A 15,345-nucleotide genomic window follows, 5' to 3' on the forward strand; every position below is an offset into this window, starting at 1 on the left:
TAGATTAGGGATAAATCTGAATACCCATGGGCAGAATAAGTTTTGGTTGATGTGGGAAGTCTCTCATGCAGAATTCATAAGTCTAAGCCCAAATGCGACACTAATCATTAAACATAGCATGCGTCTACATGGCAGAACACAATTTTCATTCGTTTGGGAGACGGACACTGGCCCTCTGTCCCGGGTACTTACATAACGTTTACAGTTGCTGAATCCGAGTGTCACGTTTACCAACGGAGCATAGTCGAGTCGCACACACGAGTAGCACACGTCTCGCCACCGTTCTCGGTGTCCGCCGTTCTCCGGCGGTGGCACGGGACGCTCGCTGGTCGCCGTCACTGCTCGCGCCGCGCGCACTGCACCCCTTCGCCCGGCTGTCCCCTCTGCTCCAAGTGGGTCACTCGGCGGCGCGCGCGCGCTGGCGACTCGGTCGGGCCCGGCGGCAGCTGGGGGCAGGCTCGGTGGGCTGGAGCGCGGCAGACGGAGCCGAGTCGCGGTGCTCCCCTCACCAGCCGCGCTGCACTCTCTCTGCGCCGAAGCTGGTGGCTGCGCCGCTGCCGCCGCGCACAGACCACCTGTGGAAAGTGAAAACTGGCCCGAATGGGCGGCGCCGCGCCGGCAGCACCCGCAGCCGTCCGTCCCTTTAGGCCGTCTTGGTGCCCGGCGTGGTCCTTTGTGACCACCGGCGGCCATCTTACTGGCGGCGCCGGTCCGCGGGACAGTCCCAGGTGCGCAAACAGGGCGCTGTTTTGTGCGCCCGTGTTTGTCGGGAGTCGAGTAATGGGCAGGGATCCGAGAAAGGCACGCAGAACTGGCCCGCCGCCACTGGAAAATAACCTCCGCGCCGGGCCGCATGGCCAAAACACGGCCAGCTTATTTTTACCCGGACTAATTGCAGCCCCTGGCTGAATGGAACCAGGATAGGTGCAGAAATGGTAGCAGCCAGCAGGTACTGTCTACAAATTGGACATCTATAGGTTTGTTTGTTCGAAGGACAGCGTCACGTTTATCATTCGTTTGAAAAAGGAAACACATATTCTTCATGGCTCTTTTGGCCAGATAATTACTTTTGAAACGCATGATAGTCTGACGGCCTGCCTGCATTGTCTCAATGTCTCGGGCCTATCAGTAGGTATATCAGTAAAACCAAGCCAACATCCACTTTCGAGGTTTATCATAGGACATAGCTGCACCCTATTATACCGGCAACATGCATGCACATTAAATCCTAAGCAAAATAAATGCTAGGATCATGACGCATGATTTACCCACTGATGTTTTGATTGCTTATTTATAAGCTGGTAATTACCATTAAATTGAATTTCAGACAGATACGGATAGACATAATTCTATTGTTGGAAGGTACCTATTCAGGCTCAGTACTCCGGCCATCGAATAGACATGCCTTCCAAATGTTCAATTTATTGGCAAACCAAGCATATTTAGCTGACCACTGACATTAAATCATCAATATCTTGGTCGTAACATCTTTATTTGTAAATATCTTAACCTGGCGGCCGCTGGGCCTCCGTGCCACTAGTCGGCCGCCGGGGGGGGGGGGGCAACTAGTGCCCCCCCTTTACTTCTCAAACGATACCGTCGCAACGCCAGGAGATAGCAAAGCGAAACCTTGCACACGTTTTTCTGAATAGCTAGCCAAAGTTGTGCCTAAATTTGGTGTCGATCCCATTTGAAATGACGTCACAGTGACGGTAGAAGTCCAATGATATATTTGCGTCTCATAGTTGCTTTGCGATATACCTATCCGATATATGGGACCGAATATAAGGGACTGCTCCCTGGCCAGGAACTAGTTAAAATTGTACTTGGATGTGTCAGGATGACAGGAGATGCAGTGAAGTTCATTTACCGTTGAGTTTCATGCTAAATGACATCAGAAACGCTCCATATCGGAAACAACAAAACTGTATGACGTCACTGTGACGTCATCTTAACCCGCGCCGGGCCGGTGCTCCGAGATTCCGCGCCGGGTCGGGGGTGTCTGAACACCCCCCTTCTAACTCAACTCCTGGGCCACGTAGCGATACGCGGTAAGCGGCAATCGAAAGAACGTCCAAAATAAGGACGAAAACACTGGTCATTTTTTGGGTCAGGTCAAAGGTCAGGTCACCAGAGGTCACCAAAGGTCAAATGTTGACTATTTCAACATTTTGGAAACTGCCAACGGCTATCTCGGGAACCGATAGAGCTACGGCGCCGCAAAAAAGCGCATTCGATAGCTCTGTTACAGACCTTTCTGAATAATGTTCTCAGATTTGACCTCAGGTCAATGGTTTAGCCTACAGAGGGCAAAAACTCCTCAAACTAAAAAGAGCCATGACATTACGTTTGCCAGCATCGTGTTCCTCTCGTCGAGACGCGTCGAATGAATTGTAATTTGACCTTAAAAGGTCAACTTGAAAATTTGACCTCAGGTCAAGGTCATGATCTGACCGGAAAAGGTCATGTTGCATATCAGTCAATCCGCAACGTCGAGCCGAACACATCTAAGGCGTTTTCAGCGCTCTAGGACGCTTCTATCAGAAGTTATTATCGAAAAACTGTTAGATTCTGTTCGTGACCTGAGATGACCTCAGGGACATACCGAGGGGTCACAGTTGCCATTTTCCGGTTCAGTGTGTCAATTTCACCTACATCTCGATGTTTGATAGTGTCTAGAATAGCGTTCGTGCAAAACAGACGCTTTTCAATTTTCTCCCATTGACTTATGATGAAGAGGCCGCAAAATTGACCTGACCTTAGGTCACCGATATCATAATTCCGAGATATACATTTTATATACAATGTTGCTCTTATCAATCGCTGAAAGTTTCAAGGCAATCGATCAGTCGGTGTAGCTATGACGAGCATTCTTATTTTTCTGAGGTGAGGTCACTTGGCGTGACCTGGTGACCTGACCTAGGGCGACCTGGGTCTGAAATTTTCACAACATGTGCGGAAAAGATGCACAAATAGGTGTGCCAAAAACGGTGGCGCCGCCGTTTTTTAGATATCTGCGAAAAACCGCAGGGGGGTGTTCAAACACCCCCGGCCCGGCGCGGGTTGAATGAGCAGCCCCCAATACCTAGGTGATCCTACTTTTATTGTGAAATTGTGTGTTTCTCCTTACACATAGCACAGCGTATCCGCAGCAGCGATTAGCTCTCACTTTTTGCTGCAATGTTTGCACGCCGCCCATGCATAGGTACACTTCACCATGCTGAGCAGTGATCAATGTCCGTTTTCACAAGATGTGACTGTATCGTGGAGGCGATCTTATCTCTGCGCTCAGCCGTACAAAACCCACACACAATCTAATGATCAATGAGATAAGAGCGGAAAGCATATTTTCATCAGCACTCTGCAACGCTCCGGCAATCTTAACTTTTCTCTTCCTCCTGAGTCCTGCTCTCCGTCTGTCTGTCTGTCGGTCTGCCTGCCTGTCTCTGTCGGTCTGCCTGCCTGTCTCTGTCTCTGTCTCTGTCTCTGTCTCTGTCTCTGTCTCTGTCTCTGTCTCTGTCTCTGTCTCTGTCTCTGTCTCTGTCTCTGTCTCTGTCTCTGTCTCTGTCTCTGTCTCTGTCTCTGTCTCTGTCTCTGTCTCTGTCTCTGTCTCTGTCTCTGTCTCTGTCTCTGTCTCTGTCTCTGTCTCTGTCTCTGTCTCTGTCTCTGTCTCTGTCTCTGTCTCTGTCTCTGTCTCTGTCTCTGTCTCTGTCTCTGTCTCTGTCTCTGTCTCTGTCTCTGTCTCTGTCTCTGTCTCTGTCTCTGTCTCTCTCTCTCTCTCTCTCTCTCTCTCTCTCTCTCTCTCTCTCTCTCTCTCTCTCTCTCTCTCTCTCTCTCTCTCTCTCTCTCTCTCTCTCTCTCTCTCTCTCTCTCTCTCTCTCTCTCTCTCTCTCTCTCTCTCTCTCTCTATCCCTCCAGAGACACGCGGCGCATCTCGCTCCATCTCCATACAGCTCTGTACGGTCTCACTCTAGCTCACCAGCCGACCACCCCCCGCCGGCCGCCACGCGGGGCAGCACGTTACCCGTCCGTAGCTCGAAAGTGGCGGCTGGCTCCGAGCTGCGGCTAGCTCCGAGCCGCCCAGAGGATGAGTGGGTGGCTACCGGAGATCACCGGCGCCCCGCCTGACCAGTTTCTCTCTTCGGCTCGCTATTCGAGGCATCTGCACGCTGTCGTGCACGATTCCCGCGGAGGCAGGTGGCTGCAGGGCCGGGCCTTTGTGATTCTGACGCGCCACGGCGGCCCGCTTTCGGTGAAGTGACGTCAGAGGCAAGCGTGGGTCGAAGATAATCTGTGCGTGCCATCGAGAAGACGACGGACCCTAAAACGGGTGCTATTCATATGTCTCTTATGCACTCAGTTTTTGATTTGGGTCACAATGCCGTGGACGCAGCTCAACCGCAAGTGTTTGTTTATTGCTCCATAAAATCTAACCAAAGCGCATGTATGGTTGTTCAGACAATATAAACACTACCACAATTACAAGCTACAGCTATATAGTTTTACTTTTTGAGGATCAGTGCAACCAAATAGGTGCAGCCCTCGAAGGAACGTTTGGTGCTGCAACATTCAAACACTTGTCTTCCCAGATTCGCCGCGGTATGCCAAAACTGGATCAGTCTGAGTCGATAACTGTGTCAGATTAGATCCTACCCGTGCTCTGCGCGTTACAACACGCGAACACACCGTGTCCGATTTCCCGTTCTTTTCTCATTCCGGTCTGCAGCTCGTCGTAACGGGCTGGCGGCCGCGTGGCAACACCTTGCCCCATGCGTCAGCGCCCCGGTCAGGTATGCCGTCTAATCCGCGCCCGCCAGACTCGGCGTTCATTCGGCCGACTACGGAGGGTGGCAGTGACGAACAGGACGTACCACGCGCGTCACTGACGCATGTCAGACGTCACTGATGTCATGGCCCGGTGCCGTTATCCGCCCCTCCCCTCGACTGTTGACGGGTCGTGGCAAACCCGGTGTACAGGAGCGGGGCCGACGGGTTGTGTCTGGCAGATAGGGCACGTCTGTCCTACTCCGGGTCTTTGTGGACCGGATACAGGAACACACGCGTGAGCAACGGACAGAATGTGGGTGAAAGACCTAGTTATGAAGAAAAAACTGCACCGTCTTAGCTGATTACAAAGAACTTAAAGTCAAAGGGCTCGTCGCTGCAAACGCATATTTCTTTTGGTGTAGGCATTAAAACAATGCATTGATCGGTGAAAAGATGGGGTCATTCCACTTCCTCGTCCTAACGGTGCTTGTGATGAGTCACTCGTGCCTTTTCAGGCTTGCAGCTTTGTGTCCCGTTGAGGTCCTTCGGTTGCAGCTGTTGAAAATTCCAACAATGACGGACATTGATGAGGACGATGGTGCTCGAGGTAGAATCGGAACGCGGAACTGCAGCTGCTCAGGTGGAGCAATGAGTTCGCGACTGAAACGACTCATCGAAAATCGGCCGGATCAGGACCGGTTAACGAAGCCTCAAGTGACTTTCTTAATCTTATCAGCCTGTTACCAACAGTGCATCCATCTCGTCTTCCACGAACTTTGTTCTGCCCTGTTCTATCGGTTCAAGTACTTTAATGTCATCTGCTTTGATGTGTTATCTTGCTTGCACGACAAACATGGTTCTGCTTCATGTGCAAATGTCAGTATAACGCCCCAGATGATAGATAACTTGCATTTGAAGTCCTGTGACTGATGTATGTCATTTATTTAGTAATCATTCGCAATGTTTAGGTTGTATGTCCACTCCTGTGATAAAAATGGTCACTGCACGATTTTGATATTAGGATATGTTTAGCTGGCAAAAACTATGTTATCTTGTTTGTGGCACCCTTTAAGCCGGAGAAAGCAGGACAGAGGTGTAGGAACTGGTCATGCATTTGTGCCGGATACGCCAGTTATACAGGAGACCGACTAAATGCATGTATTTTTACAGTCTGAAGAGGCAAAGGGTGCGGAGATCTATATACCTAAGGCGTCGCTCATGACATTGTGACCTAAGTGCATTAGTACACACGATTGAATGTGTGAAAGCACAGCTGAAGTTTCCTCTGAATTCCGTCATAAGTGAGTATATAGGGTAAAGTCACGAGTCCTGTTCGGCAAGTGCCAAAAGCATATGCCTATTATACCTATATAGTTACCTGGTATGAATTTCGAGTTTCGATCACAAAGTTTACATTTATGACAGGTCCTGGTTAAAAGAGTTACTTGCTGAACTTATTAAAACGTTTCATTGAATAGAAAAGAAAACGCTTTAACCAATTTTAAACAGGCTCAAATATTATAAATACCTATCCGTTTTCTGGATTTGAGACAAATTCGAATATCTTCCCTTCGTCGATTCCCCAGAAAAAGAACCAAATCAACAAAGAGGGTACCTACATTGCGTTCATTGCTTTGAACACCCAACAGATTGTGAGAACCTTTCCATCCCCATTCTTTACTAAACGTAGTTTGAGTGCTAGCGCCCTGTGCTACCTCGCAGTCTCCAAGACATTCCGCGGTGCTACTGCTACATGCTGAAATGCAGTCTCCGAGGTGCGGCCATTTTCCGGCAATGGGGCATTCAATGGCAGATCATCACAGTTTTTTTCCTCAATTGAATATCGTTTTTGCTACAACTTGCACGTAAATGTGTAAACATGAGCTCTGAAGACCTGTAACAGTTTGTTACTTATTTTGGTCTGCGATGTTATTTTAGGTAGGTACCAACATAATTCTGTTTTTTGTTTTCGGCAGTTTTTAAGGGATAGGTATCGTACACCACATACGCATCGAAAATTTAATCACGAGATATTGAGATCAAATTTAGGGATAAACAGTTCCCCAATTCCGAGGGCCCACCATGGAGATACCCCCGTCACAAGATCCGCTTGGCAAATATTGGTGATGAATGATGTTCTTAGCAAGAGGACGACCGCCCAGCCTGCATCCAGCCCCTAACATCGACCCACGAAACCCCTCCCCGCACCCCCACCATCCGACCCAGCCGGTCCGCAGCCGAGCCGGGCAGGTGCAGCCGCCGAGCTGGCTGAGCCGCGAGAGCTGCCACGGCCAGCAGCCCTCCTTTCGCTGGCCAGCGTCCAAAGCTGCGCCGGCCGCAGCGCGCCCATGACGCGTCCTACTGCATACCTGGAGACGCCGTCGACGGTCGACGCCGCCGATTGCGACACAGCAATCATCCGTGCGATCGGTAAAATTCGCCGGTCAGGCCGGGTTAGCACGGCAACGGCTGGTAAAACTCAGCAGAAAAGAGCTGGAGCATCACCGCGGCGGAGGATCTGATGAAATTACGCAGCGTGTCTTCGTGAGAAGGCCATGAGGTGCAGCCGACGGTCCTGGAGTTTTAGCGGACGCAAACGAGCGAAAAAATGACACCAATGCCGGAGATGTGGGTTTTCTGGTGTCTGGAAGGTCGCGAACGATGTGTCATGAGTTAGCGCTTGCGGTAACGGCTGCCACCACGCCGGACCGCACGGCCCACGCAGCTCGGCGGCCGCACGGTGGAGTGGTGACTCACATGGTAGTGAAGTCACCACCAGCGCGGGGAAATATGCGGCGACGGCGGCTGCTGTGTTAGGGAGGGGGTGACCACTGACCAACTTCGGCACTGGAAACATGCGGAGGCAGATTGTATGTCTCGTTGCAGCAGAGCTGACAGAAATGACACTAAAAATAAAGTTACTTGTGGGAGAGCGCGCTTATGGACGAATTTAACGCCTCAAATAAGACGTAACGTCACAACTCACAACTCTATCAGAATGGGTGGGGTTCAAACTTCAAACATGGGTAGGGTTCAAACTTCAAACAAACCTTGTCAAGGAAGGGCAAACCGACACATGGGCTGGATATCAAATGTCAGGTTTCACAGTAAAATACTATCTGGTGCAGATCACAAACCTTTGCTCTACATCGATCGTTTGAACAGATACGGTAACGAAAAATGCCACATTATCTTGTAATCAGCTGAGCAGTTGTTTGAACTCCTAGTAGACTATTCTACTGACATATTTTGACAAGACTGACGCATGTTTGACTGAAAAATCGGGACCAAAGCGGGCGCAGTCTCTGCCGCCACCGAGTGCAGAGGTCCTGTCAATCGAACCTGATATGTTGCAACGATCAATGACCGCGCGTGCACGCCTTATAAGGCGCCACTGCGCATCAGGTGTCACCGCCGCGCAATACATCATCGTGAAAAGTGGCTAAAAGCGACAAGTGACCCAATTAAGGTCAGAGTTTCGGCGTTATCTTGACATGCTCGTATTTCTCATCGCTCACCAGCGCTCACACAACTGGCTGTCCGATGGGACATTTATTTACAAAACCGCAGGCTGACAGATCCCAATAATCAACAATCACGAGGCGTCGCTCGCGGAACATTTCACTGAAGATCGCAGCGATGGAACACGAACACCAGATCGCGACTGGCAGCGACAGAGCGGGATTACAATCGCGCGCCTCAGACGCGCCAGGGTGTGAGACAGACGGGTGCAGGTAGTCGCGTGACAGATGTGACGGGCGTGACAGATGTGACGGGTGACGGGCGGAGAGTGCCGGGTCGCGAGGGACGGTCCGTCTCGGTCGCTAGTATTGGCAATCACAGATACAGACGAGCTGGCTACAATAAACACCCCGCTGCCCCGCCGCTCGGGACGCGGACACTGTAACGCACATTGATCCCTGTTCTCGGTTCGGCCAGCGCCGGCACGGCTCATTCATATGACACGTCGGCTCAGCAGTTGTGGGTCTAAAAATATGGTAACATTTATTGCCGTGTGAACCAGCACTACATAGTGTCTGCGTGAAAGGTACTGGAGCAATGTCATCAGCAAAAAGCCCAGATAGGCGTTATCTAAAAGCGACATTTTACCGCACAATTAACGCATACACGTTCAAGAGTACACCTTGCTACGATACGAGTCACTATCGATTTACACTACGCATGTATATCACAAGATAATTTAGTGTCTTACATGAAAAGCTGTAACATTAAGTGGATCGGAATGACATCAGAGAAAATAGAGAACTCTCTCGCAGGACTGATAAGTGGTGCTGGAATATCACTTGGTTAACAAAACACAGCACTCGGCGATTCTCACGCACAAGGGGACGACCATAACGTGATTGAAGTCCCATTCGCCGCACCTTCCAGGCCGTCTAGCCCATGAGTTGTGCACTGCCTGGTCCGGATCTTTGTGCGTTATTTGGTATAGGAGTCACCCCCAGTCCCTGCCTAATCACCGGGAGGTCGAGCAATGCCCTGTGGGTCATACCAACCGCGGTATGAGAAGAGGGCAGACAATGCCCTGGATTATGTACGACTCTCCTGTGCGACTTCACTGTTAGAGCTTCTCACCACCATTGCTGATTCAAACCGTCTCAAACCTTCAAACTGCTACATCTCCAAACTGGACTAAAAGAAAAGCGCTGCTAGTCTCAGATTCAGTACTCTTAACTTCCTCCAATGTCTTTCCGCCCTCCGGCGTCCCCTAAAATCATCGGCTCATTTCTTCCTCAATCGGTCGTGCACGTGCGCATCGCCCAGTGCACACTCTCCGGCTATCAATGTACCAACTGGAAAAGCCAGCGCCACCAGCAGCCAAACACTTGGCTTCCGTGCGGCCATGCGCCAGCATTTACGAGGATGGCACTGTTTCCCGTCTGGTAGCTGTCTTGGCACCTTTACTGCTGTCAGCAGTGATCTCCCGTGTCAGTCTCTTTCTCTTCCTCATGTAGAGTATCATCTCCCGTTAGATCTCGCCGGCACCTTCCCGTGTGGCGTCTTTTGTACACCAGAAGCCTCACTGCACGGTCCACACCGAGCAGAGTAGGAGAAAGACCCAGCGGCGAACGCCAGACCCGTGCCGTCCGTACCACCAATAGAACACGGCCCGGAGCACGGCACAGTCTATGAAACAACAGCAACACCTCTGCCCCCTCCCACTCCCAACTCAGAAAACAACAAACACCTGCCGACCCTCCAACAGCCCAGAAACGAAAGATAAGGCGTCAAATGACGTGAAACATCGCACACATGCACATCAACTCACTCTAACTATCACAATGGACTTAACTTCTCTCCCACGGCATTGCAGCTTTGCGCCCGCTGCGATATCTATACGCCGCTCCTAGCGCCGTCTATACTACACTCGTCTGTGCTGAGATCAGCCGCTTGTGACATCACCTTGCGTCGGACCTCACAGCGGCACGGGCGGAGCCTTGAGCAGGGCGGGCTTAGTCGGCGTTGGCACACTTCCTGAGGCATCGTCAGCCCGCTTACGGAAGGCGGGCCGCGTGAAGGCGGACCCGAGACTGGGCTTCAACTCGAACACGGCTGGTTTGATGATCGGGTCCGGTGGAGTGCTCTTCCTGTGGACAGACGTCGCGCAAACGGGTCAGCCGTGCGGTGGTCAAGGGTCGAAACGCACAGCTCCTCGATACATAGCTTGTTGTGCATGTGAGCTGTTTTACCTGGGCGTGGCTGAGTTATTCCACACCATACAAACCATACAAACCAGTCCCACCGACACCGAGCATGCTAACGCCCTGCTCATAATCTTGTAACACACAGACACTCCCACCTCCCTCCTTTTCTACCGCACCGTCTCCACCTCACCTGACCGTCTCCACCGTCTTCAGGCAGACGCGCTCACAGCCATCTGGCGGCGCACGCGCCAGGAACCGGTTAATCTGCGGCGACGAGCCCAGCCGACTGAGCTCCAGGTCCGGCGTGGAGCTCTTGCTGATGTCGTCTGTCGAGAAAGGAGACAGTCGAGGTAGGTTAAGAGAAACGGAGTGTGCGCCTAGCTTTCTTAAAACACACAAAAAAATCACTAGATATTCTCCTCACTGTAGTAGCTACACAACATCCAAGGAACTTGATTCAAAGCATTTAAAGGCAACTATTTATGGTGGGATAATCTTCCATGGCATATCGTACACCATCAAAATAGATGAGACTCAAATAACACACCTGAACCCTCAGAGCTATATAAACACAATCACTAGACGTGGATCCAATCCTCGGTCCCCACACACCGTCCCGCCCCCGTACCTGCCAGTCCGAGCGCCTCCATATCTCCGGAGAATGTCGGCGAGAGTAGCTGATCGTCGAGCGGGGTCTGGGTGTTGACGGAGCGGCGCGAGCGGAGCAGAAGTTCGTCCACCGGCGCCAGGTGGCCGTCCACCGGACACTGGCGGTGGAACGGGGCGGTGGAATAGGTGGACACAAGAGTAGATAAGTGGATAGAAGCGGCCCCGTGGATCAGCTGCCCACCGCGGCGAAGCATGAGATGGTATCATAAGCAGAATAGCCACAAGTAACGTCTATAACCCACTTACGTACTACGGTCTGTCATTTTCCTTCAAAATAAATACTCAAGCTACATCATATGTAAGACAGGTATACATCAAAAGAGGCCAACTACATACTAGTCCCGTTTCCCAGCGACACAGCCCATCTTGCTACGTTCTACCTCCACCTACTATTCTCGAGGGATGAGCGATTAAAGCCATTCCTTTCTCTCTCCCTCACCCGTTGCATCCCTTCCTCCCATCAACTCCTCCCTCTGCGCCTCGTCCCCCTCTGTCTCCATACCTTTGCACTCCCTCCCCTCCGCACATATCCTCTGTTCCCTCTGCCTAGTCTGCCCCGCCCTCTCACCTGACTGAAGGCGAGCACGCGCTGCTGCACCAGTCTCTCAATCTCCTGGTTCAGTCCCTCCACGGAGCTGCGCGACCGGGGCGGTGTAGTGGGCGGCCGGCCCGCCGCAGACGTCGGGATGGTGATGGGACGCGCCGCACCGGTCGGTACCAGTAGCGAGTGGTCGGCCGGCACCGGTGACTGCCGCACCGCGCCCGGACCCCAGCCGCGGGCAGACGAGAGCTCCTTGGTGTTCCTCTGCAGTCTGTGGTGGACAGCGGTGGGCGAGAGGTCACCGGGAGTGAGGTGACTACACCACCGTCCTAGATAACGCTGAGTGGAGAGGGAACGACCGTCTGTCCCAGCATAGGCCGCGAGAGCACAGCTGTCAGCACTCATCCTTGATTATAAGGTCTGCCATGTGTGTATCAGACTGGATATCATTTCTGTTCAATTGACATAAACATTGATTTCGAGGTACTGCTTGCCAAATTTAACCACACCAGTTGACCATGACCTCTATCTCTGCGTGATCTCTGCATATTCACCTCTGCATCATCTCTGCATGATATTCTGCAATAAAAAATGTGAAATGATAAGAAAACATCCCGCCCACCTCTGTCGGATGAGTTTCTTCTCGAGGCAGTCGGCGGTGCCGGGTCCGGAGCCGACCGGTGACACCAGACCGGAGCCCCAGGCCAGGGGACTGGTGTGAGACCGCAGAGGCACCCACTCGTCCGGGGTCTGTCAGCGGCAGAGAGTGTTAGCGTAGGATGTTCCAGCTTGAACAATGCTCAGAGAACGCAAAATATAATGCAGACGAGCAGGGTAAGGTTGTCAAATTAGTTGCTTTATGGTACTATGGTAGAAAGCGCTTGAAAAAATATAAAGGCAAAGATACATCTAACAGTCCATTACATTGAATATATGTCTTTGGGAACACCCTATATCTCTAGCAAAATTCAGGCTGCGATCTGATTGACCAGGAAATAAGCATACAGCTCAAACATAACTAGCGTACTACCATGCCACTCAGTGCGGCCTATAGCCAGCCGCTGGGCGCGGATCACCTGCGTCGCCTTGTCTGCCCCTGCCCCGGCTGCTCCGGCGCTGGGTGCCGTCAGCCGCTCGCGGGGCCACTGTCCCAGCAGGTAGATAGCGTCCAGCGAGAGAGCCCGGCGGATGGGCACGGTGGCCCCCGGCTGGGTGGGAGACAGAGCGCCGCCCGTCGCCGCTGCAGAGCGACGGGTGCCAGTGGTGAGTGTCGATAGAACAAACATACGGACTGACGATACGGATGGGGAAGCGGCTGACAGTTGTCGTGAGTGTACCAAAACATACTTGATAAGAAATAACACTTTCAACTATATCATCACTGTAGAGGTGTACACTTCACGAAATGAGAACAGGCAATCAAGCTACTTAAAACAGCAAAGGCAATCGTGTCGATCCTTTTGAAGAACAAAGAACAGTCACCAAAACTTCCACACGACAGATTCGCCACCATTTCATCCCCAGTCATTGTCCCGTTCGGCTGGTGACGATAGTATACCTCCTCCCCGCTCCTTCTCCACCCTGCGTACCGCCCGAGTCGCCGGGGCCCTCCGTTTCCTGACCGCTGTCCCTAAGCTTCACCCCCTCTCCCAGGCCCCACCCCACCCCTCTGTACGTACCGCTCAGGTCTCCGGGTCGCTCCGTCTGCTGACCGCTATCCCTCAGTTGCACACTGGGTGAGCCCGATTTGCGGCCATGGCACACCAGCATTGACGGAGACACGCTTCGGATAAACGCTCGTGGCATCGTGTCGTTCACAGCCTGAAAAGACAAACAGTGGTGTGTATGAAACTGCCCACAAACTAAAACTAAAAGGATGGCTGCATTGAACAGCATTCTTATGTACTTTTGCATCAAAAAGGTATGTAGGAATAGGATCAGGATGAGGCATTTTCCAGAGAGCTATGGTAAAATTCCTACTTCCTAATAACCTTATTTAAGAATGTGTTAGAATAAAACAGTTTTAGCTCAGCAATATTATGTTTGTACCATTTTGGAACTTAAAGTCTGCTGTAAATAATAAAAACTAGAAATGCATGGGTATATAATATACCAGCATTCAAGTAGGTGTTAATACATGATCTTAAAGGGACCCTCCCACCTTCAAAAAAGTTAATGAATTGGCATGAAAGTGATGTCGCTCGGTTCAGAAAGAGCAAAAACGAATATCTACCAAATTTCATCGAAAAATATTCACCGGTTTTCAAGATATTAGCCTTTTACTTTTGTTTACTTTTTGGGATTTCCGCTGTTCCTAGCGACTTTATTTGAAAGTGCGGCATTTGTTGCGCGCAAAGCAGCATACCTTTACCACCGCGTGCTACAAAACGTTTTAGTCAAACATTTAACGGACGTTCGAAAGCCTGATGACGTCATCAGACTCCCGTAATGGTTAAGAGATAGGGACCACGCTGGTCCCACCCTGCAAGTAAAGGGAAGAAATTTCTTGAACACCATAAAGCTGCGGGGGTTGCGACCAGGATAAATGGTGGTTTCTGAGCCTGGCCGCAAACTTGGCTATCTCAACTCAAAACTAATGTTAAGGTGGGAGGGTCCCTTTAATACTAGCAAACTGCAAATATCCCAAAATAACTCATGCACCCAGTGGCCAGCAGTCAGCACCCTAGAGCAGCTCATAATATTCCTGGTGTCACACAATTGGACTTGGTTTTAGCAGCAAAGGCATAGACTGCTACTGGTCATAATTACCTACAAATACACAGCAAAGCAAATAACAAATGGAGATGGATTAGTGGCTGATTCTCAATATGAGTTCCATTTAAACGCCGGTCCCATAGCTCAGTTGGTATGGTAGAGCATTGGACTCTGCGTGGCGAGAGCATGCACTCCCGGTTATAACAGTCCAGGTTTGAAGCACAACAGGCGCTTGACATTGCCCTCCTGTCCTGACAGGTATGGTTGCAGTCGGTGGCAGGCCATAGCCAGGCAAAGTCAGTGACGGGACTCAGGACTGGCCGTGCGCGGCTGTGAGCGCACGTTTAACTTTGGACTCTAAATTCTGTCATAGAACTGGAATTCCGCAATTGGAGGGTAGAGGGCAGGGCCACCGCAACAAGCTTCGCTTAGCCGTGGCTCTGTCCTTGTGAATCCCTCCTATCAAAAGGTTTGGACTAAATTTATTTTAAAAAAAAATTGAAAACAGTGCATTTACTTGTTCATGCATAAATGAGCTTTTTAAGCTTAGCGAAGGACAAAAACATTTATCAGGAAACGACGACACGCTATGCAAAGCTAACCTTACTTCCGATTTTCCGAAAATAGGTAAGAAACGGGCCTAAATCAAAATATGAATCGAGGTAGGGGCGACAACAGCCCCACGTCAAGCGTAAGAGAAGGTCAAAAACTGCTTTATTTATGGAATGTAAACAAAGGCACGCATACAGCTGATGAATGACAACCGTTTGGCTATTTAACCAAAACCACTGTAAAAAGTTATTCTCAGCAACAAGCTCTTCATATTTGGTACCAAGCACATTAATACAAAAGTTTGATATCTGTTCTATCGATTAGCTGACTATTTAATAATAAAAAACAATCATTTTTCAAAGTTGTGTTCAATCTTACGAATCTTACAAAGGCTATCAGCTGAGCAGCACTTTCGATCACAGCCGTGGCAAAGGA

At 50.7% G+C, this 15,345-nt stretch overlaps 2 protein-coding genes across 2 annotated transcripts in view; both read right to left on the minus strand.

Annotated features, from left to right (window-relative positions):
• The window catches only part of LOC122371583 (ichor-like), a 34,295-nt gene extending 33,618 nt beyond the window's left edge, over positions 1-677 (minus strand). Inside the window, exon 1 of the mRNA XM_043348009.1 lies at positions 193-677. Within this exon, the coding sequence (XP_043203944.1) occupies positions 193-194 (2 nt within the window). The 5' untranslated portion in view covers positions 195-677. The remainder of the gene's footprint in view (positions 1-192) is intronic.
• Positions 678-8,304: 7,627 nt separating this feature from the next.
• On the minus strand, positions 8,305-15,345 carry LOC122371587 (protein FAM117B-like). Its single transcript, XM_043348013.1, has 8 exons — positions 15,298-15,345; positions 13,323-13,464; positions 12,720-12,883; positions 12,266-12,393; positions 11,671-11,914; positions 11,062-11,200; positions 10,624-10,759; positions 8,305-10,376 (listed from the first exon to the last, which is right to left on the minus strand). Exons 2-8 carry the CDS (start codon positions 13,447-13,449, stop codon positions 10,205-10,207), a joined length of 1,110 nt encoding a protein of 369 aa, XP_043203948.1. The 5' UTR covers positions 13,450-13,464; positions 15,298-15,345; the 3' UTR covers positions 8,305-10,204.

The sequence above is a fragment of the Amphibalanus amphitrite genome, unplaced genomic scaffold (genome assembly GCF_019059575.1).
Source record: "Amphibalanus amphitrite isolate SeventyFive unplaced genomic scaffold, NRLGWU_Aamphi_draft 001260F_arrow, whole genome shotgun sequence".
Taxonomy (NCBI): Eukaryota; Metazoa; Arthropoda; class Thecostraca; order Balanomorpha; family Balanidae; genus Amphibalanus; species Amphibalanus amphitrite.